The sequence below is a fragment of the Gymnoscopelus microlampas genome (assembly GCF_963454915.1).
Source record: "Gymnoscopelus microlampas genome assembly, chromosome: 10".
Taxonomy (NCBI): Eukaryota; Metazoa; Chordata; class Actinopteri; order Myctophiformes; family Myctophidae; genus Gymnoscopelus; species Gymnoscopelus microlampas.
In genome coordinates, this window is record NC_139947.1 from 14,038,899 (window position 1) to 14,066,023 (window position 27,125).

At 43.5% G+C, this 27,125-nt stretch overlaps 1 protein-coding gene across 2 annotated transcripts in view; it reads right to left on the minus strand.

Annotated features, from left to right (window-relative positions):
* Nucleotides 1-27,125, minus strand: part of LOC311052843 (IQ motif and SEC7 domain-containing protein 1-like) — a 210,478-nt gene that overhangs the window by 101,734 nt on the left and 81,619 nt on the right. The window contains exon 1 of one of the 2 annotated variants that reach the window (XM_084068068.1): nt 14,800-14,893. The exons of the other annotated variant lie outside the window; for it this stretch is intronic. Coding sequence (XP_083924194.1) covers nt 14,800-14,822 — 23 coding nt within the window. The 5' untranslated portion in view covers nt 14,823-14,893. Of the gene's footprint in view, nt 1-14,799; nt 14,894-27,125 lie in introns of those variants that run through there. 2 annotated transcript variants of the gene reach the window in all.

Below are 27,125 nucleotides of genomic sequence, written 5' to 3' on the forward strand. Positions count from 1 at the left end.
ATGTGAATGCCTCTGTGAGAGGATGTCTTAGAATAGTGCTCCCCCTGGTGGCAGAGTGGAGAGACACTCCCATGGTTTCAAAGCACAGACAGAGGCTGTTTCCAACACGATAAGAATACTGATGCGTTCACAAGCCATCACACAAAATCACATTCATTCTGTCTTTTCATATCTGTATTAGGGGAGCACTCGAGTAAAATTGAATAGATGAAGAATATAGTTTATGTTATGCTGTATCCCTCATGTACGGGGTAAATCCTTGATAAAAACAACTATCTATTCACATTCACTCCATTCACTATTTCTGCATTGCTAAATTGAGTCTACAGCGCATGAATACAACACTGAAATATTATATTATAAGGCAGTGGTTCTCAAACCTTTTCATGTCAAGAACCCCCAAAATGATATGTATTTGGCCGCGGACCCCCATCTCAAAATATGTTGTTCCAGCCAGGAGCAAAGATTTGAGTTATTACAAATGTTTGCTTTAAAAAAGATGATATTATAAGGTTTGTAGAAATGTTGACGATTTAAAAAAAATAGCAGATCTACAAGCTCATAGTGCGGAACCCCCCCAAGGACCCCACTTTGAGAACCAACGTTAAAAAAAACACTGTTACAATATTGTTTTATAATAGAACGTCTGCATATTTTGTCTCAATAATATGACTTTAAAAATACCAGGCAATTCAAATCCAAAATGCATCTTGTTCTGTCATGGACAAGGAGAAAGAAGGCTTTGCGTGAGGAAGATCACAAGAACGCAGAACCAAGAAATGTACTATGACGTGCAAACGGTTACGCACAGCACAGCACAGACGGACACATATCTCACAAACACGGCAGTTTACACTGAAGGGCAGATGTGTATCATAATATAATATCATCCTCTGAAAGAGCTGTGCAGAGATAATGTTACATGATGCAGGAGCACACACACAGATCACAGTACAGATGTTCAGCCCCTCAGCCTGAGGGCAGCCATGCAGGAGATGAAGGTGGAGAAGCATGAGAGAGAGAGAGAGAGAGAGACAGACAGACAGACAGACAGACAGACAGACAGACAGACAGACAGACAGACAGACAGAATTTCCATGGTTCCATGGCTAAACATTTGCATGGTTTTGTTGAGCTATAGCTCTAAGTTGCAATGTGACACATGGCGCTGCAATTTTTCATCCCCTTTTAATTGTACATCATTTCTCAGTTTTGACTGTTCTTGGCAACGTAAATGTATGTTTTCTCATGCCAATAAAGCTCATTTGAATGGCATTGAGACAGACAGACAGACAGACACACTGCAAAAGAGATATGAATTCATCCGTGGTGGGTGGAGGTGGATTCCACACTTCTGTGTGTGTGCCAACTATCTTTGAAGGCCTTTCATATTATCCTGAGGCCGGGCAACACAAGTGATGGACAGCATGGCACCGCGTTCCCTGTTGAAGCAGACACTCCATGCATTCCCAGACGGTCGAAGTGGGCAACACTTAAGACACACGACCACCAAAGCACTGCATGCACAACTACTGTTAACACAGCAGGCTGGGTTTCATAAAAAGATCACAGACTACCTACGGCATCATAGGAATGGGCTGACACCCATTAAGGCCGGGAACGCATCCGTGTCATTTTGAGATCTACAAGCTATGAGCTTGTAGATCCTAACGTTTTTTTGAAACAGTTTTTTGAAACAGTTTATGTTGCTATAATCAGTGGTTCTCAAACTGTTTCATGTCAAGGACCACCCAAAATGGTATGTATTTGGCCGTGGACCCCCAAAACAAAATTGCTTTAAATATATATATATATTCAAAGATTTGCATTTTTTTTTTTAAATAGCAGATCTACAAGCTCAAATTTTTTTTTATTTTTTTTTATAATTTCAACCCTTTTCGAATTACGAACAGATTAGGAGCTAAAAATGTTCAAAGATTTGCTGCTCCATTCACTTCAATGTTAAAATTCAAACGGACAAACAATTCACATTGTTTTTTGGTTTAAAACTACTGGTTTTGAGCTATATTCAAACATCAAACAACACATGTTAACGAGGTCAAAATGACCTCGTTGACATTTGTGAAACCACACCTGAATCTCATCTGTGATTAGAAACCATCTGGGGATCAATCATACTGGAGGAAAAAAATCTGTGGCTACGGGAACAGGTACCAAAATCGTTCAAAACCCAGGCAGAGGCTACAGACTGTTCTGAAAAAACTCTGGCAGTCAATGTGTTAAATATATATATATATTCAAAGATTTGCATTTTTATTTTTTTTTAAATAGCAGATCTACAAGTTCATAGCGCGGCACTCGGTGCCGCGCTATGAACTTGTACATCTGCTATTTTTGAATAGCCAAATAAATCTTAAAATGACACACAGATGCGTTCCCGGTCTTAAACAGTTAATTATGTTCTCACTTTGAGATCTTTTAAGTTTCTTTTTCAAGGTATTGGTGTACTGTAGCATGACAGTATGTGTACTGTTAGCATGGGGGGGCTATGTTGTCAGCGCACCACGACGGCGTAGCATAGCATGATGAGTCACCTTCGTAAATCCCTGATAGGATTAGCTTGTTTATACGCATAATCCCTATACAGCAGGCAACACAAATTCCAGTCATGAAAGCGAAGCCAACATACGGCGCGTTGCATGACTCAGCGAGTGGGCTCTCTCTCTGTATAGGACAGAGCGAGCGCTGTAAAAGTTGAAACGCACCTTGCTTTCTTGTGAAGCAGACAGCATGAAAATCACAGGTATATAAATACTTTCTTTCCCCCCCAGCCCGTACACAAGAAGCAGTGGTGGAAAAAGTACTTTTTCTTAAGTAAAAGTATCAATACTGCAATGTAGAAATACTCTGTTAGAAGTAAAAGGCCCTTGTTCAAGTGTTACTTGAGTGAAAGTGCAAAAGTATAGGCATCAAAATATACTTAAAGTACCAAAAGTATTAAAATGTTTGAAAATAGCCGATTTTCGGCTATTTTCAAATAGGCTATATCAGAGGTCTTTTCAGGCCAAGGACCCCTTAGCTGAGAGAGAGATGAAGCAGGGACCCCCCTCTATATTGTATCAAATTGTGTTTCAGATTAACCTTTTTTTACTTGGTCTGCTCTTTTTCCCCTCTACACCTCTTTGCCAAAAATAGCAGATCTACAAGCTCACAACGCCTCGCAGCGCGCTGCTATTTTTGGCTAAAGTTCTCCTCAGAATAGGGATGCTAGGGTTAAAGTGGTTAATGCGAAAAAAGAAATCATATCACAACGATTTGGCGGACCCCCTGTAGTAACTCTGAGGACCCCCTGTTGAAGACCCCTGGCCTATATATATAAAATAGGGCTAAAGTGGTTAATGTATGTTTTATAATATAATAATGTATATCTGCAAAGTAACTAGTAACTCAAGTTTTAAAATAATTGTAGTGAAGTAAAAGTACAATATTTGCCTCTGAGGTGTAGTGGAGTAGACATGACAATTGGAGATTCTCCGGTAAAGTAAAAGCACCTCAAAATTGTACTTAAGTACAGTACTTAGTTACTTTACACCACTGACAAGAAGACACATGCCTCACACCGTTATACCTAAAAAAAACAGCTTGTTATGATGTAACAGTGTTGCTCATAAACACATATCCTCCTCATAACCGTACTGTTTATGGCCACAAAGGAACAAAATGTTCCTGGAGGAGACGCGTTTCTTTTTTCTCCGTGGCGCCCAACATCCCCAACTGCGCCCTGCTCAGTCATTTTAGTCCCTACGCGCTGCCTTTGGCGACGGCCATAGGGCCTTATTATGGGCTGTTTTTCCAGCCAAAGGATTCATAAACACTAGCTTTCTCTCCCCTCAGCCTGGAGGAAGAGCAGCAGTGTAAAGTAACTAAGTACATTTACTCAAGGACTGTACTTAAAGTACAATTTTGAGGTATTATCTTTTACCTTACTGGGGGATTTCCAATTTTCAATACTTTTACTTCTACTCCATTACATGTCAAGGGCAAATATTGTACTTTTACTCCACTATAATTATTTGAAAACTTTAGTTAATAGTTACTTTGCATATATAAAGGATTATATCATAAAACATACACTAACCACTTTAGCCCTATTTTATACATAGGCTCTTTGAAAATAGCAGATCTACAAGCCCACAACAACGTTGTGAGCTTGTAGATCTGCTATTTTCAAACATTTTAGTACTTTTACTTTTGGTACTTTAAGTATATTTTGATGCCAAAACTTTCGTGCTTTCACTCAAGTAACATTTTGAACACAGGCCTTTTTACTTGTAACAGAGTATTTTTTATATCATGGCATTGCTTCTTTTACTTAAGTAAAAATATCCGAATACTTCTTCCACCACTGGAGGAAGAGTGTATAACTCACTACGGCTCCACAGTGGTCTGGATGATAATCCTTACACGCGCCTCATGGCGGCTCTCTCTCTCTCTCTCTCTCTCACGCCCTCCAAGCTGCAGCAGGTTGCGCTGTCTGGCAGAGGGCCAGCAGCGTGGCAGGCATGGCAGCGCGTGCCAGCCTATACAACCCTCCCAGCTGCTGAGGCTGCAGGCTGTGCCAGCACACCAACCTCGCTGCCAGATGAGCTCAGCTTTAATAGTTGTCGTTTTTGTGTTGTTGTTGTTGTTGTTGCACTCGGTGATATTTTACCGTCCTTAACACTATACCGCTATACCGCTGTTGTTGGAATCAAGCTACAATAAGGCGGCCTACTTTAACCCATTAAGACCTGAAGCCGATTCTACAAATGTCTTCTAAATCCCAACAGTATTCTGAACAACGTGTGTTTCTACGTCAGTGGTGCTCAAACTTTTTCATGTCAAGAAAAATGACCCCCAAAATGATATGTATTTGGCCGCGGACCGCCATCTCAAAATAGTTTGTTCCAGGGACCCCCAGAAGCAAAGATTTTAGTTAAAAATGTTCGCTTTAAAAATATATATATTCAAAGATTTGCACACATTTTCACGATTTTTCAAAAATAGCAGATCTACAAGCTCATAGCGCGGCACTCGGTGCCGCGCTATGAGCTTGTATATCTGCTATTTTTGAATAGCCAACGTGTAAAATAATGCTTTTTTTTTTAGCTCAAATGAAAAAGTGACACAGATGCGTTCCAGGTCTTAATGGGATAAAGTACAGAAGTCCTGACGTCACTCGTTCATCCCCGGTTCGTAAAGTAATTTCTCTATGGAGAATAACTTTAGGTCATCTTAGAATATGTCTCATACAGTATAAGAATTGTGGTCCAAAAATAAACAAACTGTCTCGGCGATATTGTCAGGGAGGAGGTTCTGTATCGTTTATGATAGTCAGTCTCTCATATTTGATAGTGTCTGTTTCTGGCGAAAATGTAACTGATTTGGTGGAAGTAACATTATCGTTTTCTCACCGTCAGTTGATGCTTCATATCCATATGAGTCAAACCGCCGGGATCATTTGTTTATTTTTGGAACACATTTCTTATTCTGACGCGATATTAAACACGTCTATGGGAATTCAGAATGGGGGAAAAACTCCCAGGGGTCCTTGACCGTAAGGATTCTGCAACACTCGCAACTCCAAGAGTGTACAAATTGAACCATTTTGTGTAGCATTTGTACACGCTCAAGAGTTCAAATAACACTGAGGATTTTATGGCATACTATATTGGGGTCTGGAGATCGAAAACGAACAGAAATAGTATCAAACGGGAGCATAATAACGCATATCAAACTGGGGCTCCTTGAAATAAAATACAAAAAGATTGAGAAACGCTGCTTTAGAGTGGAGTTTACCTCCTCAGCTCTGCTCTGTGCTGTTCTGCTGAAGTCCTAGCCAATCAGAGAAGAGTATACAGTAGAACTCGGGGGTTTGTGAATATCCTGCCATCTGTCACAGGCAGCTAGGAGCAGCATCGCATAAATGATCAGTAACGCTGCACGGCACTAGCCCAATGGTTCTCAACCCTTTTCACATCAAGGTCCATTATTTATTCTGCATTTGAGTCACAGACCACCGTTTTGATCAAACCCGAGACTTCAAATATGTTGTTATCGTTGGATGAGATTTTGTCCACAATTCCATGCTGTGTTGATGTTGGTACCATAGGAGAGATAACCAGGCAGACGTTGATCAAAATAACAATTCTATAACACTTCACCTGCCAGAGTTATTTCAATTGTTTTGCTGTTGTCTGCCAGAGATTTTTCATTGAAATTAAAAAAGTACTCAGGAGCCAAGATACAGAATTTTTAAGTTTTGAGGAAGTTGATGGGAGTCTAAATCTTCGAAAAATCATATCTTCTTGGTCTTTGGGTCAAATTGAAAAAAAAAAAAAAAGAAAAAAAAAAAAAAAATCCAATTTTTTAATTTTTTTAAATTTTTAAATAGAACGCATTTATGCGATCTTGGCGGCCAAATGCGCTATTTAATAGATCGCATTTATGCGTGATTGGCAGGAATTGAGTTAATTAAGTAATGCAGATGTTTAACAATAATTTAACTCTTGAGAGCGTAAAATGAAACCAAATGGACCTGTGAGGGTCCATTTGGTTTCATTTTACGCTCTCAAGAGTTAAAGATCTATAAGGGTCCATTTGGTTACCAACTCTACATCATTTCGCTGGGGACCACCTGGAACCCCCTCAAGGACCACTGGTGGTCCCCGGACCACTGGTTGAGAACCACTGCACTAACATTAGCTGCAAGCACAGGGAGATTACTGTGAAGACAGGCCTGTGTACATACTGTACATACTGAACACTACTGGTTTACAAAGTGGGGTGTGGGGGACACCCATGGGGCCCTTAAGGGGGTTCCAGGGGGAGTCCCCAGCTCAATTAGCTACTATAGCATCACAATCGGTTTTAAACCACTTTAAACCCTGTTCATACTTCGGATATTCAAAAATAGCCGATCTACAAGCTCGAAGGACTTCAATTTATTTCATTTCTTTATTATGAAAAAAAAATCACACCCAGTGTGAAGTGGGCGGTGTGTGGTCATCACAACATGACTCACTTTAAAAAAAGGATAAATGACTTTTTTTAAAGTCCATACTGCTATTCATAGGGCTGCACATGTGTCATGTGTTTCGCTAGCCAATCACAGTCCTGAATTTGCAAAGTCAGCCAATCACATTACAGTTAGTGGTGATGACACTAGCTGTAATGTGATTGGCTGATATGAAAAAAGTATCGATTTGCATTAACAATGGAAGGGTTAGGGGGTACACACATTTTTTGGTCGGTGTCCAAAACTCACTTATAGGGGGCGGCTACACCGCCCCAAAAATGGAAAATCAAAATATTTGTATAAGGGTCTTCAGCCAAATACGTATACATTTTGGCGGTCCTGGACATGAAAATGTTTGAGAACCACTTCTGTACAGTACAGCATAAGATGAGGCTATACTGACTCTTAGTATCGCAGCTATACAGTACAGACCCCCCCCCCCCGTATCCACTGATGCAATGTGACATGACAGCATGCACTGTGGCTGCCCGCATGCCCCGGCAGGGCCATGTATGCTAACCTGGGCAGAGTCATGTAATGCTAGTATGTAAGTCTGTCTGTGTCTCTTATGCAATATAACAGCAAGCATCCCACAGTTCCCTTTGCTAGCAGCCTGTGTGCAGGGCTACCTTATGCCCGGCCTATAACACAGTGCTATAGGGTCTGGGGTCAACATGACTTTGATTCAATATCACCATCAAACTTTTTGCCTCGATTATTATGATTAATTATTAACAATTATTTTTTAGGTTTTAAATAGTGTTCCACACTGGTGTTGCCTGCTGTAAATAGCAGATCTACAAGCTCACAACGCGTCGCATTCGCGACGCGTTGTGAGCTTGTAGATCGGCTATTTACTGAGCACGACATTGGCACGCAACTAAACGTAAATCAGGCTTTATGTGGTCGATTTGTTGATATATAATAAAAAAAAACGGCCAAATACATTTAATTTTGGGGGTCCTTGACATGAAACACTTTGAGAACCGCTGATTATAGCAACATACGTTTTTTTGAAATAAATATATATTCACAGATTTGCTCAAATCTTATTTTTTTTTCCCTAAAAAATAGCAGATCTACAAGCTCATTGCCCAGCCCTGCTATAGTATACAGTCAGTGTCTCATGCAGTAGCAGCAGAGCATCCCACAGTCTCTGGGCTAGCAGCCTGTGTTGAGGAGGCTATACCGTACGCCCGGGCCTATAATACAGTAGCCCAGTTCTCTCTCTCTCTCTCCGTCTCCTCTGTTATGTGTGAGTGTGCTCTGCTCACCCAGCACTCTGTGTGTCTCTGTGTAGCTGCTCAGACTGCAAGTGCAGGAATTCTTGTCTTGCCAGGAGGCTCACAGGCTGTACAGAGTGACGCACTCTGTTTTCGCATCAGCATTGGCGTCACTCGAAAATGGGAGGGTTTAGGGGGGGGGGGGGGGGGGGGGGTGTCAGGGGGGGCTTTAGCGTTGAGAACGGACCAGCTAATAACAGGGGGAGCTGGGCATCCTGGCTTCTATTGGCTGCCCGCCCGCCATGCATGCCGGCCCGAGCATTATCTCAATGGCTGGTTGAAATACATAAATATATACGTCCCATTGAAATTAGTGGGTTAAATGTTCTTTTTTTTCCTTTTTTTTTTTACTGTAAGGAGTAGTTCACGCAAAAAAAATCGTATTTTCTATCAATTACACACCCCATGAAGCATTGAATCCATGGAGATTTTTTGGTATACCAATAATTATACCAATAATTTGATTACAGGCGGAAAGATGCTAATATATCCGGTAGGAGACTCAAAGGAGTCTCTTTGAGTCTCCTGCCGGAAATACACCCGGTCATCAAATTATTGGCTCAGGAATGCGTCAAAAACCAAAAAATGAATTCAAGGCTTCATGGGGCGTGTAATTGATAGAAAATAAGTCATATTTTGGGTGAACTATTCCTTTAATTTGATATTTGCTAAATGTTCCAGAACAAATAAAAAAAAAAAACACCCTTATTAATCCCAAAATAGATTCCTGGTACAGACAGATTTTTAATTAAGTGCCATCACAAAACCGTCACCCCAAGAGGATTCATTAATTACCACGTAATGACCGTAACAGTTACAGTAACATGAAGTAAGTAAGTACATGGCACAAATCAACTCAGCATACACATCTTTCCTGATCTGGAATTTGCAGTGCTGCTGAGCTTACCATACAGATCACTACTCAGTAAGTAGAGATTTGAGTTACAAATGTTCGCTTTCAAAACATGATATTCAAAGATTTGCACAAATGTTCACGATTTTTCAAAAATAGCAGATCTACAAGCTCGTAGCGCGGCACCGAGTGCCGCGCTACGAGCTTGTAGATCTGCTATTTTTGAACAGCCAATGTATAAAAGGTTAAAGTGGTTGAAATGATTGTGATATGAGGGGGTTCCAAATTAACCCTTACGAGTCTGAAACTCTGAGAGAGTACAAATGGAACAAAATGAACCCTTATTATATACGGCTCAGAGTTATGGGGGTCCTTGAAACGAAAAAGTTTGAGAACCACTGATCAAAAATCCACGTGCAACGTGCAGCTCCAAGTTAGTAAAATAATGCAAATTCTACAGTAAGAAAACAGTAGTGCATGAATCACATGGTATCGGAATGGCATAGACTGGCGGCGGCAGTGGCTCAGGGGTAGAGTGGCCCGGTAGAGCCGATAGAGCGGCCGGATGGTTCGATCCCGGGCTCCCCCAGAGTTAGTGTCGAAGGGCCCTATTCTGGGCACCGCCTTACCCATTATCCCTAAACTTCTTTGCCATTTTTGTCCTATTTTGAAAAACATTTTCAAATAGTTTCAAAAAGCCGATCTACAAGCTCACAACCTGTCGATGTAGATCGGCTATAGTTGAACTATTTGAAAACGTTTCTAATTGGACCCTTCCAGGTCTGTAACTCTGAGAGTGTCCGTTCGGACACTCTCAGAGTTACAGACCTGTAAAGGGTCCAATTGGAACCCCTTCTTCTTCAAGGAACCCTGAGAGGGTTCCCTGCATGGACCTGCACCACTTTGAGGAACCGGCCGGATTAAGCTAATGACCGCTGGGGCCCGTTATTACTACGCCGCAATGATTTGTACACGTTCGACATAATGCGAACACAATGGAAACTGATGACGGTTGCACTCGAAATGTCAATACTTAGTTCTGTGGGTGTTTGGGAGCTCATCTCTCCCTGGTGTGTGTGCAGTGTGGCAAGTCCTGCTGTACCTCTCTCTCTCTCTCTCTCTCTCTCTCTCTCTGCACCAGTAAGCTGCATGACAGCCAATTACCTAAACGGCCTGTCAAATGGGCCTAATATATTACAGTTCGAGTGACACCCCTGGATCAATTACTCTTTAGGAAAGAAAGGAGTTGCCTTTTCTCTGCGGGGCCTTATAGCCCGAGCTCACACAATGCAATAGCCTCGCTCTTGTCTTTAACCCATTAAGACCTGGAACTGTGGCATTTTTAGATTTGAGCTAAAAAGCATTATTTTACACTTTGGGCTATTCAAAAATAGCAGATATACAAGCTCATAGCGCGGCACCGAGTGCCGCGCTACGAGCTTGTAGATCTGCTATTTTTGAAAAATCGCGAAAATGTGTGTAAATCTTTGAAATATATGTATTTTTAAAGCGAACATTCTGAACTCAAATCTTTGCTTCTAGGGGTCCCTGGAACAAAATATTTTGATGGGGGTCCGCGGCCAAATACATATAATTGTGGGGGTCCTTGACATGAAAAAGATTGAGCACCACTGATATAGAAACATAGGTTTTTCAGAATACTGTTGGGGTTTAGGAGACACGTAGAATCGGCTTCAGGTCTCAATGGGTTAAAACACATTAACACTTTTTTTTTTGTTCAGCCCCCGGGGCTTGCCTCTGCAGCAGCAGTCCCGGGGCAGGTGTTTTTTCGCTCGGAGGCCTGACGAAGAGGAGCCTTTTTTTGTTTTTGGTTAAGGACTAGGAACGGATATATTATATAGTTCCTCTCTTCTCTTCTCCGGGGCAGCAGCAGCAGTGGCAGCGGCAGCATTAGGATTCCGGAGGGGCGATCGGGGCCTGCCAGCCGTGATGAAATGACATTTACAACGGGAACAGACTCCGTCCAGCTACGGCTGCTCATTAATCCATTAAGACCGGGAAAGCATCATCTGTGGTGTCGTTTTTAGATTTCTTTGGGGCTGTTCAAAAACAGCAGATCTACAAGCTCATAGCGCCGCACAGAGTGCCGTGCTACGAGCTTGTAGATCTGCTATTTCTGAAAATGTGTGCAAAATATTTTTTTTATTTTTTTATTTTTTAAGGGATTTATTTTTTACTCAAATCTTTGCTTCTGGGGGGTCCCTATTACAGCATATTTTGAGATGGGGGTCCGCGGCCAAATACATATCATTTTGGGGGTCCTTGACATGAAAACGTTTGAGAACCACTGACACATTTAGCAACATAGGTTTTTTCAAAACAACTGATTCAGAAGAACATTTGTAGAATCCCCCAGAAGCAATGATTTGAGTTAAAAAATGTTCGCTTTAAAAAAATATACATTCAAAGATTTGCACACATTTTCACGATTTTTCAAAAATAAATAGCAGATCTACAAGCTCGTAGCGCGGCACTCGGTGCCGCGCTACGAGCTTGTAGATCTGCTATTTTTGAATATTCCCCGGGTCTTAACGGGTTAAAGGTGTATTGGCAAGATGCCGCGAGCCCTCAGCCCGCTTGAAGAGCAGAGCGGAGCTGACACATTAGTGTCAATCTGCTTCGGCGCCGCTGCATCATCTCCCGCCTGGCTCTGCCATGCATGCCCGCCCGAAACCGAGCAGCACGCACGCTCCCACTTCCTGCTGCTCCTCTGTCGAGCCCTGACCTCCCGACCTCTCCTCTGACACAGGGGCCTGCAGGAGGTCACCATCGTGTGACCGTTCGCTGATCCTTGGCTGATTCGGTTCCGGCCCCCCCACCCTCTCCTCTCTCTCTCTCTTTAGTACTGCATGGTGGGGTGGGGTCTGTTATGAAATGTGTTTTTCGGGCCGCCACACACACACACACACACACACACACACACACACACACACACACACACACACACACACACACACACACACACACACACACACGGACGGACACACACAGGCGAGAACTGGTGACAGATGGCGATGCTTCTCTTCTTCTCTCTGCCCGTTTGTGTTGACAACACAAACGGCGGTATTCTTCGAGGCTCTGCGAATGCTAATGTTACAGTGGAGAAACGACTGGGATTTGCAAGCGAGTTACTGTATATGCTGTTAGATCAGTGGTTCTTCTCAACCAGTGGTCCTTGAGGGGGTACCGGTGGTCATAGGGGGTCCCCAGCTCATTTGAACCACTTAGCTTTGGCTATCCAAAAATAGCAGATATACAAGCTCACAGCGCGGCACCGAGTGCCGCGCTATGAGCTTGTAGATCTGCTATTTTTGAAAGATCTTGAAAATGTGCGCATGTCTTTCAATATATACATGTTTTAAAGCGAACACTTTTAACTCAAATCTTTGCTTCTGTCCGGGTGAAAAAGGGTTACAAAAATCGCAGGATGAAAAGAATTATAGAATAAATCTTTGCTTCTGGGGGTCCCTGGCACAAAACGTTTTCAGATGGGGGGTCCGCGGGCCAAATGTATATCAATGGCATGAAAAAGGCTGAAAACCACTGCTGTAGATAAAGGATGAAAAAACGTAGAGCTTACGCCTGAGTTATACGTCACTGTATACGACAGTGTCAGGGGCCAAAAATAGCCGATCGGTGAGTTTGTAGATCGGCTATTTTTTTTTGGCATGGGACACCATCGTTTACGACAGAGTAATAGACAAAGTGTGAGGCCAGTGAGTATATATATAGGCCCGTAAACGGACAAGCAGCATCCTCGTTAAACTGTCTGCACGGTACAGTAGATCAACCAAAAAATGCCAAGCAATTTCCATCCGACATCGTTCATAAATAAGCAGGTAAATATCCACCGGTGGTTTGTACATGGACTCAGAGGGTCCATATCATTAGTGTGCATTGTTTTCGTCCATTAACGAGGAGCATAACAAACGTCCGTCTCCGAGGAACGGCCCTAAGCCTCGTTAACACCTTAAAGCCGGGTGCGCATCTGTGTCATTTTTTTTTAAATGTCTTTGGGCTATTCAAAAATAGCAGATCTACAAGCTCGTAGCGCGGCACCGAGTGCCGCGCTACGAGCTCGTAGATCTGCTATTTTTGAAAAATTGTGAAAATGTGTGCAAATCGATAAAATAATATAGTTTTTTAAAGCAAACATTTGTAAGTCAAATATTTGCTTCTGACTAAACATTTGACAAATGTTCGCTTAAAAAAATACACAATTTCACGATTTTTCAAAATAGCAGATCTACAAGCTCGCAGCGCGGCACTCGGTGCCGCGCTGCGAGGTTGTAGATCTGCTATTTTTGAATAGCCAAAGAAATCAAAAAAACGTTTTGATACGGATGCGTTCCCGGTCTCAATGGGTTAAACTAAGAATGCTTATTCAGCTAAATACAGTTAAAGTGTTTGTGAGCCTAACCCAGGGTACATGGTGTGCCCAGAAAGTGCCGTGGATTCACGACGTGAGCTATATATACTGTACTCTCCTCCTAATGTGATAAAGACTCTTAGTTGTGTTGCCATGTGATCTCTCTCTCTCTCATATATACAGTACAGTGCTTGTGGTGCAGACGCTGGCGGCGAACCAAGGAGGAAACGGCGAGGAAACCAAAACACACGTCTCTCCCTCACGTCAGATAGAATGGAGAAGAAACACACATTATCTGCGTCCTTTTTTCGTCTTTAGACTGTCAATCGTAATGGCACAACATGGTCCCTTTCAAAAGCTCATCATCAAAGACACTCCAAATAACAGAGACTCCAAATAACACCTATATAAAAAATAACAGCCTCAAGCGCTCGCGCGCGCACACACACACACACACGTACACACGTACACACACACAAACTGACAGAGCGGGGAGGAACACGTGCCGACCAGGAGCTGTCACAGCATCAAACCCCCCCCCCCCCCCCCCCACCCCCCCGAAATGAGTCATTTATTTCTTTTTTGGTCTGCCATCAGCGATTCTAAAAAAAACCACATTGTTACCTCACATGACACTGTTGTAGTCGTTATAAACAGAGGGCTATAACATTTTGTCTTTTATCAAATCACAAAAACAGATATATACATTCTTTCTCAGTGATTTGTTTTGGGGGGGGGGAGAACAACAACATTCATTCAAAAGCAGAGAGGAGAGGATGCTGCGTCCTGGCAGTCAGTCAGTCAGTCAGTCCCCCTCAGGACTCGGGTTGTTTACTTAGAGAAAAACAGGCTGAGCCAGACAACAGAGAGAGAGAGAGAGAGAGAGGGCAGAGCAAGGTCTGCCCTCTCTCTCTCTCTGCATACCATCGGTATGAGTCAGCAAACACACCGCAGGGACGGACCGACGGACGGACGAACGGACGAACGGACGGACGCTGCCCTTGTGACCGATCGGTTTGTCAGCCACGCCACACTAGTGCCACCTCTCTCTCATCATCAATGAGCGCTCTCTCTGAGCAGATCCGTCCCACACAGGTAGACAAAGCTCATCTGACAGTCGTCCACCCTTTCATTCATTCATTCACTCACACAAATAGCAGATCTACAAGCTCATAGCGCGGCACTCGGTGCCGCGCTATGAGCTTGTATATCTGCTATTTCATCCATTCATCTATAGCCGCTGCTGCTTACTCACATATCATAGAGCCGGTAACCCATGGCAGAGCCCGGTCTCTCAGAGGAGGAGCCCGTGGCGGTGGGGTCCCGCGTCGCGGCGGCGGTGGTCCTCCGGGGGTCCGTGCTGCTCACCACGGCGCGCCACACGCTTGGCTTGTCCATCCTCTTGGGCTTAAAGGAGGGATACGCTGCTTTTGGTCAATGGGGAGGAGGAGAGCTAAACGAAACGAGTGGGGACGCGGCGTGTGGCGTGTGCTGCACGACAGCTCGCTCACATTCACTCTCTCTCTCTCTCTCTCTCTCCTCTTCCAGTCACAAACACACACACACACACACAGGCAGGCAGGCAGGCAGGCGGAGAGAAAGCCGTGTGCATGATGTAACAAGAAGCATCCAAGACGGCAGGCAGGGGTGTGTGTGTGTGTGTGTGTGTGTCCGTGTGTGTCCGTGTGTGTGTGTGTGTGTGTTCAAGAGCTAAGGAGCTGGAAGGGATGCCTGTTTTTACTGACTATGAAAGAACAGCCTCTCTTTTAAAAAAAAGCCTGTTTTTTTCTTTTGGACCAACGGGAGGCTGTGGCTGCCATGCTGCCATCTCAAAACAGAGGGCAGTGCCCCCCCCCCCCGCTGGAGGGCCATGCTGTGTTCCTTCATATAAACAACACACACACACACCCATCACCACCCTTATAACCGTACCGTACCTCTCTCCTCCCTCCCTCTCTCTACCACCCTCTCATCCCGTTCTCAGTAGTACCGTCCGCAGCAGGGCCACGCGATTGGCTCCTCCGTATCCATGGAAACAGGAGGATGTGTTAGAGGTAGGGCTCATTGTCATGCACACCCCCCACCACCCACCCACCCCCCCCCCCCCATTTCTCTCTCCCTCCCTCTCTGTCTGTCTCTCTCTCACACACACCCTTCTCTCTCTCACACACACCCTTCTCTCTCTCTCACATGCCCTTCCTCTCCCTGTCTGTCTCTCTCTCTCTCTCTCTCTCTCATCCACTATTCTCACCCTACCCCTTTCCTTCATACCCCCCCTCCTCCCCCCCCTCACTCTCTCTCTCTCTCTCCAGTGGAATCAATGCACTTCTCTGTGCTTTGCCTTCAAAACTGATGAGGCTTTCAGCCTAATGAGGGGCTTGTGCAAATAGTTGGTCAGGTAGCAGGCTCTTAACCCTTTTAGACCGGGGCAACGTATACCGTGTGTTCATTTTTTTTTTTTTCTTTGGGCTATTCAAAAATAGCTTGTAGATCTGCTATTTTTTGAAAAATCGTGAAAATGTGTGCAAATCTTTGTATATACTTTTTAAAGGGAACATTTTTAACTCAAATCTTTGCTTCTGTGGATTCTACAAATGTCTTCTAAATCCTGACAGTTTTTTGAAAAAACTTATGTTGCTATCAAGTGGTTCTCAAACGTTTTCATGACAAGGGACCAGCCAAAATGATATGTATTTGGCCGTGGACCCCCCATCTCAAAACATGTTGTTCCAGGGACCCACCAGAAGCAAAGATTTGAAAATGTTCGCTTTAAAAGATATATATTCAAAGATTTTCATTTTTTTTTTTTTTCAACGAAAAAAAAAATAGCAGATATACAAGCTCATAGCGCGGCACTCGGTGCCGCGCTATGAGCTTGTATATCTGCTATTTTTGAATAGCCCAAAAAAGATCATAAAATGACACACAGATGCGTTCCCCAGTCTGAATGGGTTAATTAGCGAGATGGAGCGATGTCTGGACATATCCCACCAGCCCGCCGAGCGGAATTAGCCCGGGGGCCGGTTAATGAAAGACCAATTAAAAAAAAGTAGATTCAACAATGGCTTGTGAAGAGAGAGAGACGACAAAACAAACATTGTCCCAAAAGGCGCTCACAAAACGACTGGCTAAAATGTTATGCGTTATGTTATAATACACATGACGCTTGGCAGAGCAGTGAAGTGGGCGAAATATAACATTTAAAAAAACGGTGCGCCTTGCACCGCCATTGCATCATGTGGAAAATGTTGGAATAAATTCAAAAGTTTGGGGGAAAAAAACATTTAAAGAGAAATAAAGCAACGTGAATAAAATATACATATTTTTCAATGGTTGTTCTGAAAAGTAGTAGGCAAGTAGGGCTGAGACAATTAATTGAACACATCGATCATTAACTTTATTACAACTATTCTTTATGCAGTCTTTGCCGACCTATTCCGAACCTTTGAAGGAATGGAACCAGCGTGTATACTTCTTTAGTATAGTTGCCGCGGTATGAGCTTGTAGATCTGCTATTTTTGAATAGCCCAAAGTGTAAAATAATGCTTTTTAGCTCAAATCTAAAAATTAGACAGTTCCAGGTCTCAATGGGTTAACATCGTAGTGTTTTGCCAGTGGTGTGGTCTAGGTTTTTTTTCGGAGGTATACGATAATCATTCCCTGCACGAAATGCACGCGGTCGTCGGTAGACGCTAGCGCGTTTTCAATGGATGAAATGGTTAGTAGACTGTATACGCTTTTTTCCCCCAAAATATTCTACACGGTATACTACGTATACAGCGTACCACGGTAGAACAGTGGTTCTCAAACTTTTTCATGTCAAGGACCCCCTAATTGACACTTATTACCCCGCGGACCCCCATTTGAAAAGATAAGCCAGGGACCCCAATAAGAGAAGGTTTTTACGGCTCTCTAGCAGTGATTCTCAACCATTTTAATTTCAAGGACCCCCAGTTTGACATGCATTAGGGCTACGGACCCCCATTTAATGGCATTTATACTTCTGGGACCCCAATTCACATTGTAAAACCAATGTTCATTTAACTCTGAGAGTGTACAAATGGAACCAAATGGACCCGTTAGGGTCCATTTGGTTCCATTTGTACACTCTCAGAGTTACAGACCCATATGGGTCCATTTGGTTCCTGTCCATCATTTAGCTGGGGACCCCCTGGAACCCCCTCAAGTACCCCTGGGGGTCCCCGGACCCCACTTTGAGAACCAATGCGGTAGAACACACCACTTGTGTTTTGACTATTATTTGGGGGCTCACTTGCAATACCCTCAGAGCCCACCAGTGGGTGGGAATCACTGCTTTTTAGACGGAGCACACGCCACTAGATTGGCTGAGCAGCAGTGCTACTTGATGAATGTAGGCATTAAAAACACAAGGACGTAATAGAAAGAGAAAAGAGGGAGGTTAGACTTGTACTTTGCTTTGTGATCAATAGGTCATAACCCCAACAATACCAAGGTACACCACACTTTGTATAGATTAAAAAGCCTTTATACAAAAACAAGGTTTTTACACCTTATGTGTTTCAACTCCGACTTCTGCAGCAATTCTTCTTTTGGGTTACGACTTATCGATCAGAACACAAAGTACAAATATAACTTCTCTTTCTCTCTCTCTCTCTCTCTCTCTCCGTCTTATTCTCATCTTTCTTCCATATTATAAAATGAAAGTTATGTTATTGTCTGCTGGGTAAAAACATTAACCCATTAAGACCTGGAACTGTGTCATTTTTAGATTTGAGCTAAAAAAGCATTATTTTACACTTTGGGCTATTCAAAAATAGCAGATATACAAGCTCGTAGCGCGGCACCGAGTGCCGCGCTACGAGCTTGTAGATCTGCTATTTTTGAAAAATCGTGAAAATGTGTGCAAATCTTTGAATATATATATATTTTTAAAGCGAACATTTTTAACTCAAATCTTTGCTTCTGGGGGTCCCTGGAACAAAATATTTTTATGGGGGTCCGTGGCCAAATACATATCATTTTGGGGGTCCTTGACATGAAAAAGATTGAGCACCACTGATATAGAAACACAAGTTTTTCAGAATACTGTTGAGATTTAGGAGACATGTAGAATCGGCTTCAGGTCTCAATGGGTTAAGATGTCTGGGTTCATAATTGTGACGGATGGATTATCAACAGAGTCGTTTGTTGCAGCCCTGTAGCCAAACTCCCTAAAAGGTGACAAATGACAGACTTGAAGCATACATCGTGAAAGCAGATGGTTTGGTGTATTAGTGTCACCGCGTGTCTTCCTGTTATATCACAATTCACTGGAGAGCCGAAGGGCTTCTATAAGGAGACGGATGTGCCACTTGTTTGTTGACATCCATCACCTGGTAACCACAGCCCAGCCGGGCAGGGAGGTGTCCATAGTGATAAGCTCTCCACAGGGCCAGAGAAAAGACATAACCATAGTCGACACTCACAACTCACAACTCAGAACGGTATAGTCAAAACTCACAACTCACGACTCAGACAGAATCATAGTCAACACTCACAACTCACAACCATAGTCAACACTCACAACTCAGACAGAATCATAGTTAACACTCACAACTCAGAATCATAGTCAACACTCACAACTCACAATCATAGTCAACACTGACAACTCACAGCTCCATATAGTTAAAACTCATGACTCAGAAAGAATCATAGTCAACACTGACAACTCACAACTCACAGCTCCATATAGTCAAAACTCACAACTCAGAATCGTAGTCAACACTAACGGTGCGTTTTAACAGCGGGCGATCAGGATAGTATTTTCCGGAAGTGCATTATATGTCTATGAGAGCCGGCAACTACTGGCGATAGGGCGAAGTGGGCGGGGGGGGGGGGGGGGGGGGGTGCGATGAAAGATGGATTTTCTTTATCTTTTGGACGATGTCGCCCGGCGATCGCCCGAGAGTCGCCCGCTGTTAGAACGTACTGTGACAACTCAGAACCATATTGTCAAAACTCACAATTCACGACTCAGACAGAATCATAGTCAACACTCACAACTCAGAACCATAGTTAACAATCCGGACATTCAAACATTCAGGAACTGGTTCTGGTTAAAGTACATACTGTACATCAGCGCTTGTATGGAACTTAACCCATTAAGACCTGAGGCCGATTCTACAAAATGACAGTTTTTAGAACGTCTTCTAAAACTGTTATTTGAAAAAAAAATATGTTACTATGTCAGTGGTTCTCAAACTTTTTCATGTCAAGCACCCCAAAATGTATATGTATTTGGCCAAGGACCGCCATCTGAAAATATTTTTTTCCAGGGACCCCCCAGAAGCAAAGATTTGAGTTACAAATGTTTGCTAATATATATATTCAAAGATTTGCACACATTTTCTCGATTTTTCTAAAATAGCAGATCTACAAGGTCATAGCACCAGTAAGACTCCCTAATCGGGAGATAAGCGACCGTAGGTCACATGTATACAGAAGAGGGCTGTAACGGCGATTGGTTCCTAGTTGTGTGGGCAATGGATAGTTTTGTTTGGTGGTCTAAATGTGGGGTTAGCTGTGACATGGTGGCGTTTATGTGGGCAGAAAACGTGTACCGAGTTACGGCATTTTATGTGAGCTGCAGTGGCAGGGGGTCCTCCACTGGGGGCGCCACCACTTTTGCATCCGTTCTGGAGCACCAGGAGTGGGTGGTCCCCGGGAATGCCCCGTGAGCAGCCCCGTTGGGGTGGTCATTTGGTAATTTGTCCACATGTGCTCATTTTTTACACTTGGGGGTCCCCGAGGCAGCTGGGGGTCCCTGGAGCTCCGGGGGTCCTTGGAGGGTGTAGTTTGGCAGGTAAGGAGTGTGTGTGCAAAATGTGGCATGGATCGGGGCAATGGGTGCGGAGATATGAGCAGGGCAAAAGTGTGACGTGTGTGACGGAGTGACGGAGTGACGGACGGACACCTGGAGCAGCTTTCTGTAGTAAGTGCGACCTACGGTCGCAACTAGGTGCCGCTTGATCCAAGCCGGAACACAATCAATTGATTGTTCATTAAAACAACCATGCTCTGAAAATGCACCATGCTCTGATGGCCGCCAAATGGCAGCCATGTTAAGAGGTCAGAAGGGTGGGCTGCGGACACTTTCAGATTTTCAAGTGGGGCCCTGATCCAGACAAGGTTGGGAACCTTATCCATAATGTAACTCTAGCAGCTGTGTGTGTAACAGGCAAAAAATATGTATTTGAGAAACCATAGCAGACCAAGAGCGTCTGCTATGGTTGTGAAATGGGAACCGAGTGAGCCCAGTGGAAGCTGTAACCAGCTAAAAAAGAAAGAAAAACGAGAGGAAAGATCGATCCGAGGGCTCTTGAAACTTAACTCTAACCCATTAAGACCTGAGGCCGATTCTTATTAATGTCTTCTAAATCCTAACGGTATTCTGAAAAAAACGTATGTTTCTATATCAGTGGTTCTCAAACCTTTTCATGTCAAGGACCCCCAAAATGAAGTGTATCGGGCCGCCGACCCACATCTCAAAATATTTTGTTCCAGGAACCCCCCAGAAGCAAAGATTTGAGTTAAAAATGTTCGCTTAAAAACAATATAGTCAAAAACGTGCACACATTTTCCTAATTTTTCAAAAATAGCAGATCTACAAGCTTGTATATCGAGCTTGTATATCTGCTATTTTTGAATAACCCAAAGTGTAAAATAATGCTTTTAAGCTCAAATCAAAAAGTGACACAGATGCGTTCCAGGTCTTAATGGGCTAAGGGGAGTCTACCATTATTTTTGGACGGGTGGACACCCACCACCGTTTGGGGTATCCCCCAGAGCCGTCAAAACGTAGCGTGCTAGCGTTTCATGGCGTCATACATTCTACTCACACATATAAGTGTATTGAGCCGACTACAGTGCTGCAACCAGCCCTAAAACACACCAACAACCCCCCCCCCCCACCCCCCACCCCCCCCACCACCATCCCATCTTCCCTCCACACTCGCAGCAGACAAGGAGACAGGAGTCTCCAGGGGAGGATGTGTTTCATCCAGAGTAGACTCTGTGGTACAGACAGATACACAAAGTGAAAGCCAAGGTGACTCAGAGTTGGAGACTGTGCTTTTTCTTTGCATTTCACCGAAACCGGGTGATAATGCGGTTATACGGGGCTATACGTCATCCGATTTGCAATAGGCTCTATGCACAGCGGCCATATTGGAAAGAAATTGGGCCTCTTCCATAGTTCCTTAACCCTTAATTCAATCCGGGAATGCATCCGCACATGTCTTCTTGCGCTCGATCGCATGTTTTGATAGCGGAAGTCTCACTACACGAGATTTCAATCAAGAGACCTGAAGCCGATTCTACATGTCTCCTAAATCTCAGTATTCTGAAAAACGCATGTTTCTATATCAGTGGTGCTCAATCTTCTTCATGTCAAGGACCCCCAAAATTATATGTATTTGGCCGCGGACCTCCATCAAAATAGTTTGTTCCAGGGACCCCCAGAAGCAAAGATTTGAGACAAAAATGTTCGCTTTAAAAGTATTTATATTCAAACATTTGCACACATTTTCACGTTTTTCAAAAATAGCAGATCTACAAGCTCGTAGCGCGGCACTCGGTGCCGCGCTATGAGCTTGTAGATCTGCTATTTTTAAATAGCCCAACGTGTAAAATAATGCTTTTTATCTCAAATCAAAAAAATGACACAGTTCCAGGTCTTAATGGGTTAAGGGTGTGTAACTCTTATGGGTCCAATTTGGTTCCATTCGTACTCTCTCAGAGCTATGGGGGTCCTTGAAATCAAAACGTTTGTGAACCACTGAACTACACTAAAATGGAACAGAGCCTTAATTAGTGTAATTGGTAACACCTGTAAGGAAGAGGCCCAATATCTTTCCAATATGGCCGCTGTGCACAGAGCCTGTTTACACGTGGTTGTCGTGTCCTTGACAAAAAAATGTATTTTGTTTTTCTTTTTTGGTAGCAAAAGGAAGGTGATGCTCCCTCGAGGCTCTGACATCGTGCACACGTTTTACATGCAGATCCCTTCAGCAGCAAAGAAGATGGTGGCTACGAGGTGGAAACCTCCTCATTCCTTAACGTTTCGCCAATGGGCTCTAACTTTTTTTAGATATAGTATACTGTCAACGGCGAGATTACATGGAGCAAGCGAGAGAAGCGTTGAAGCATGGTCTGGCATTGCAGATAAGCTTACGGGCATGATTTTGGCTGTCCTTACACAGTGGTATAACTTTAACTAAGTTTGCACAGACTATGCATATGGTGTTTGGCCCTTTGCTTTTCGTGGCATCGTTGGTACTGGGAGGGGGTGGGTGGGTTCGCCTATTTATTTATTTATTTTTCTTCTTCCTTTGTTGTGTTAGTTTTATGTTGTGTGTGTGTTATATATATGTTGTTTTTGTTTCGTAGATGATGCATACTTGCATAATTGTATTGCTGTTGTGATATGATGAATAAAAACAATTGAAAACCAATGAAAATGTGTGCAAATCTTTGAATATATATATTTCTTTAAAGCGAACATTTATTTGTAACTCAAATCTTATTGCTTCTGGGGTGAGATTCTACAAATGTCTTTAACTTACGTTGCTATGTATCAGCGGTGCTCGAACCTTTTCATGTCAAGGACCCCCAAAATTATATGTACTTGGCCGCAGACCCCCATCTGAAAATATGTTGTTCCAGGGACCGCCAGAAGCAAAGATTTGAGTTACAAATGTTCGCTTTAAAAACAAATATATATATATTCAAAGATTTGCTGAAAAGTTTGCGATTTTTCAACAAAAAAAAAGTAGATCTACAAGCTCATAGCGCAGCACTTGGTGACACGGAAAAGTTTGAGAACCACTGACTCAGAAAAGCCCATTTTCAGAGAGCAGTGTGAGAGAGGGGGGGTCTGGGCAGGGTGGGCTCCCCTCTGCTGCCCATCATCACAGTGTTAGCAGTCAGGTCACATGCCAAAGACAGAGAGAGGCCGGAGCTCTGTCACATTGACAAATATGTTCACATTCTATACGGACACGGTCTGCAGCACACAGCGCATACTGAATACAGAGAAAGGAAACGCATGGAGAAACTCACACGCGCACACACACGTACACACACACACACACACGCGCGCACACACACACAGTTCATTTTTGGGTTTGGAGGAATTTTGGTGTTATTAAATAAATACACAGCGCGTGCATCGATGACTGATAAAGCGATAAATCAAATCTTGAGTGTTAATTTAACTCAGGGAGCGTATTAAAATGGAACCACATGGACCTCTAAAAGGGTCCATATCAATCCATGTCGGGTGGAAAGCTTGTATGTCCAAAACCGTTCCTTTTTTATTGTTATTTTTAAAACATTAAAAAAAAAACGCATCGCGAGGCGTTGTGAGCTTGTAGATCGGCTATTTTTTTTAAACGTTTGTGCAACACTCTCGTACGATGAAGTAGGGCATTCATTTACGACGAAAAGTCGAAAAAGAACATGGAGATACAAGGGTTTCTGCCTGACGGCAACACATTTATGCATAGCTCTTTAACATGGCCCATTTCCATACGTTAGCAATGAGTTCCGCTGTGGCCTTTGGTGACATGAACACAAACACCGGTCCTCATCGGACAACCTCTCTCCACACACACACACACACACACACACACACACACACACACACTCTCCTCTGTCACCATATGTCCCCTCTTTAGCCCAGCTGGCCTTGACGTGCGGACACGGACTGGACTGCACGACAGTGTCTCCATTTGAACTCTGAGAGAGTGTGAAAGCTGGGTCCATCTGGGTCCGTTTTTGGACCCGTCGAGGGTCCATCTGGGCCACCGTTTTAACCCATCTAAACCGGGGAACGCATCCGCGTGTCATTTTAAGATTTCTTTGGGCTATTCAAAAATAGCAGATATACAAGCTCATAGCGCGGCACCGAGTGCCGCGCTATGAGCTTGTAGATCTTGTAGATTGTAGATCTGCTATTTTTGAATAGCCAAAGAAATAAAAAAATGACACAGATGCGTTCCCTGTCTAAAAGGGTTAATGAGGATACTGAGCATTTTACATGTGTGGGATTCTGTGAAAAAGGGGATCGCTGCCAGACCAGCCATGTGCAGTTGCACGCACACACACACGCACATGCACACAGACACACACACACAGTTTGCATTATTACAGGGCTTGGTTGAATGCTTGATTCTGATTGGTCAATCGCTCGAATTCAGCGGCGCGTTATTTCCGGAGCTCAATAACAGACAGACCACTGTCTAATCAAAGACACCTGCTCCTATCAACCTGCGCTGCTTGATTTGATGTTGTATCCAACATGACAGCCATGTAAACAAACACACTATGTCATTTACAGCTAAACGTTGCTCTCAAGAATGTTTTTGAAAACATTTGAAGCGAGAAATAGACGATGCAGTGACCAAAAATGTATTCTATTTGATCAACACTTCCTTGTTTTCCTTGAGGCGACCGTGTACGCCCAGCGCAACACTTGTGGAATACTTTCATTGCCGTAAGCAAGGAAACACTTCGTTTTGTTGTTACTTTTAGGTCAATTTATGAATTTATGTATTAAGTAGCCGTGTAATTAAGAGTTCCAATTGTAAACCTACCTTTAAAAATCACTTTAAAACCATAAAACAGCCTTTTTTCTTGTGCAAACCGGGGAAAGATTTCCTCACGTCTATTTCTCTAATTCTCTAATTCTATTATTACTTGCGGCCAGCTGCGGACCATATATTTGGTCTTCACAAGTATAGTCACACACGCACGCGCACACACACACACACACACACACACACCACTAGGGGCAGTGTTTTAGCCATCACAGGAGGTGCATACTAATGAGCTGATGGGAGCCTCCTGCAGACGAGCCTCCTCCTCAGTGAACACTACAATGTGTGTGTGTGTGTGTGTGTGTGTGTGTGTGTGTGTGTGTGTGTGTGTGTGTGTGTGTGTGTTGGCTCTGGAGGAGGAGGAGCGGCACGGTGACAAGAACCGGCAGCCTGGAGACACTCAAACATTTAGAGTGGCCAATTATTTTACTTTTTTTCCACCTATTTAAGTCGTTAAGCCAGTGATTCTCAGCCGTTTTTAAATTTCAAGGATCCCACGGTTTGATATCGTTGCTGTCGGCGCAGAAACCTCTAATCTCCGTATTTGAACTTTTAAACATTTTCACACATTTTCTTGCTTTTTCAAAAATAGCAGATCTACAAGCTCATAGCGCGGCACCGAGTGCCGCGCTATGAGCTTGTAGATCTGCTATTTTTGAATATTATGTATACCTTTTTTTTGTAAATTAACGCCCTACTTGATCATACTACAGCGTCACACAGAAGTAGCAAAAGTAGCAGAAAATGATAAAAAGCAGACCTGGCAACCCTGCCCACCGGCAAGACCTACTGTTGGCCCCTACTGGCTCACCTGATGAAAGTATTTTGAAAAATGTCAAATTGAGATTGAGTATTATATATACTGTATATATATATATATAAAAATAACTCTTTTTTAAATGTAGGAAAAGAAGGGGAAATCGATATTTACTCGCACTCCAAGGAAATGGTTCCGTGACCCACATTTTGGATCCCGAGCCGCTGTTTGGGAAACAGTGGCTGTACTGTACTCAGACCTCTCTACTGCACCATTCAGCACTGTGAGCAGGAACACATCACTCACCATCACACACACACACACACACACACACACACACACACACACACACACACACACACACACACACACACACACACACACACACACACACGTATTACTCTACTTGTGAGGACGTCAGCCTTTTAAGAGGCTGACGCTACCAAGGCCAGTTAAATGAAAACAGTCGATCTACAACGCGCCGCGCTGTGACACGGAAGATTGTGCATCGGCTATTTTCGGTGTGCGATACCAGTGTGTGCAAGTATAAATCGGGGCTTAACTCCAACCACAAACCCCTAAAAACCTAATACAGTACCTACGGTATTTGTGGGGACAATTGGCGCGCGCACACACACAGACACACACACACACACACACACCTCATTATAGGCTTATCAAACATTAATGAAGATTCACAACAAAGGCATCCTCCTCTAAAAATGGGTAGGACACGCACACACACACACACACACACACACACACACACACACACACACACACACACACACACACACACACACACACACACACACACACACACACACAAACAGTGTGCTTTCCACAGGCTATAGAGCCTCTCAGAAAATGGATTTATTCTCCTCACACACAACAATCCCCATCATCCAGGAGAAGAAAGGAAGGACACGCTAACTTTTCTCGGGGTGTGATTGTTGCAGGGTTTTGCCAGCCTATATGCACCCATAAACCGCATGCTTTTGTCTCCCCTCTGTTACAACACTGTAGTGTGAAAGTGGGGTCCTGGGGGGGGGTTCCAGGGGGTCCCCAGCAAAATGTGTTAATATAGCATGATTAGCATCACAATCATCTTAACCTTTAATACTTTGGCTATTCAAAAATAGCAGAGCTACAAGCTCGTAGCGCGGCACCGAGTGCCGCGCTACGAGCTTGTAGCTCTGCTATTTT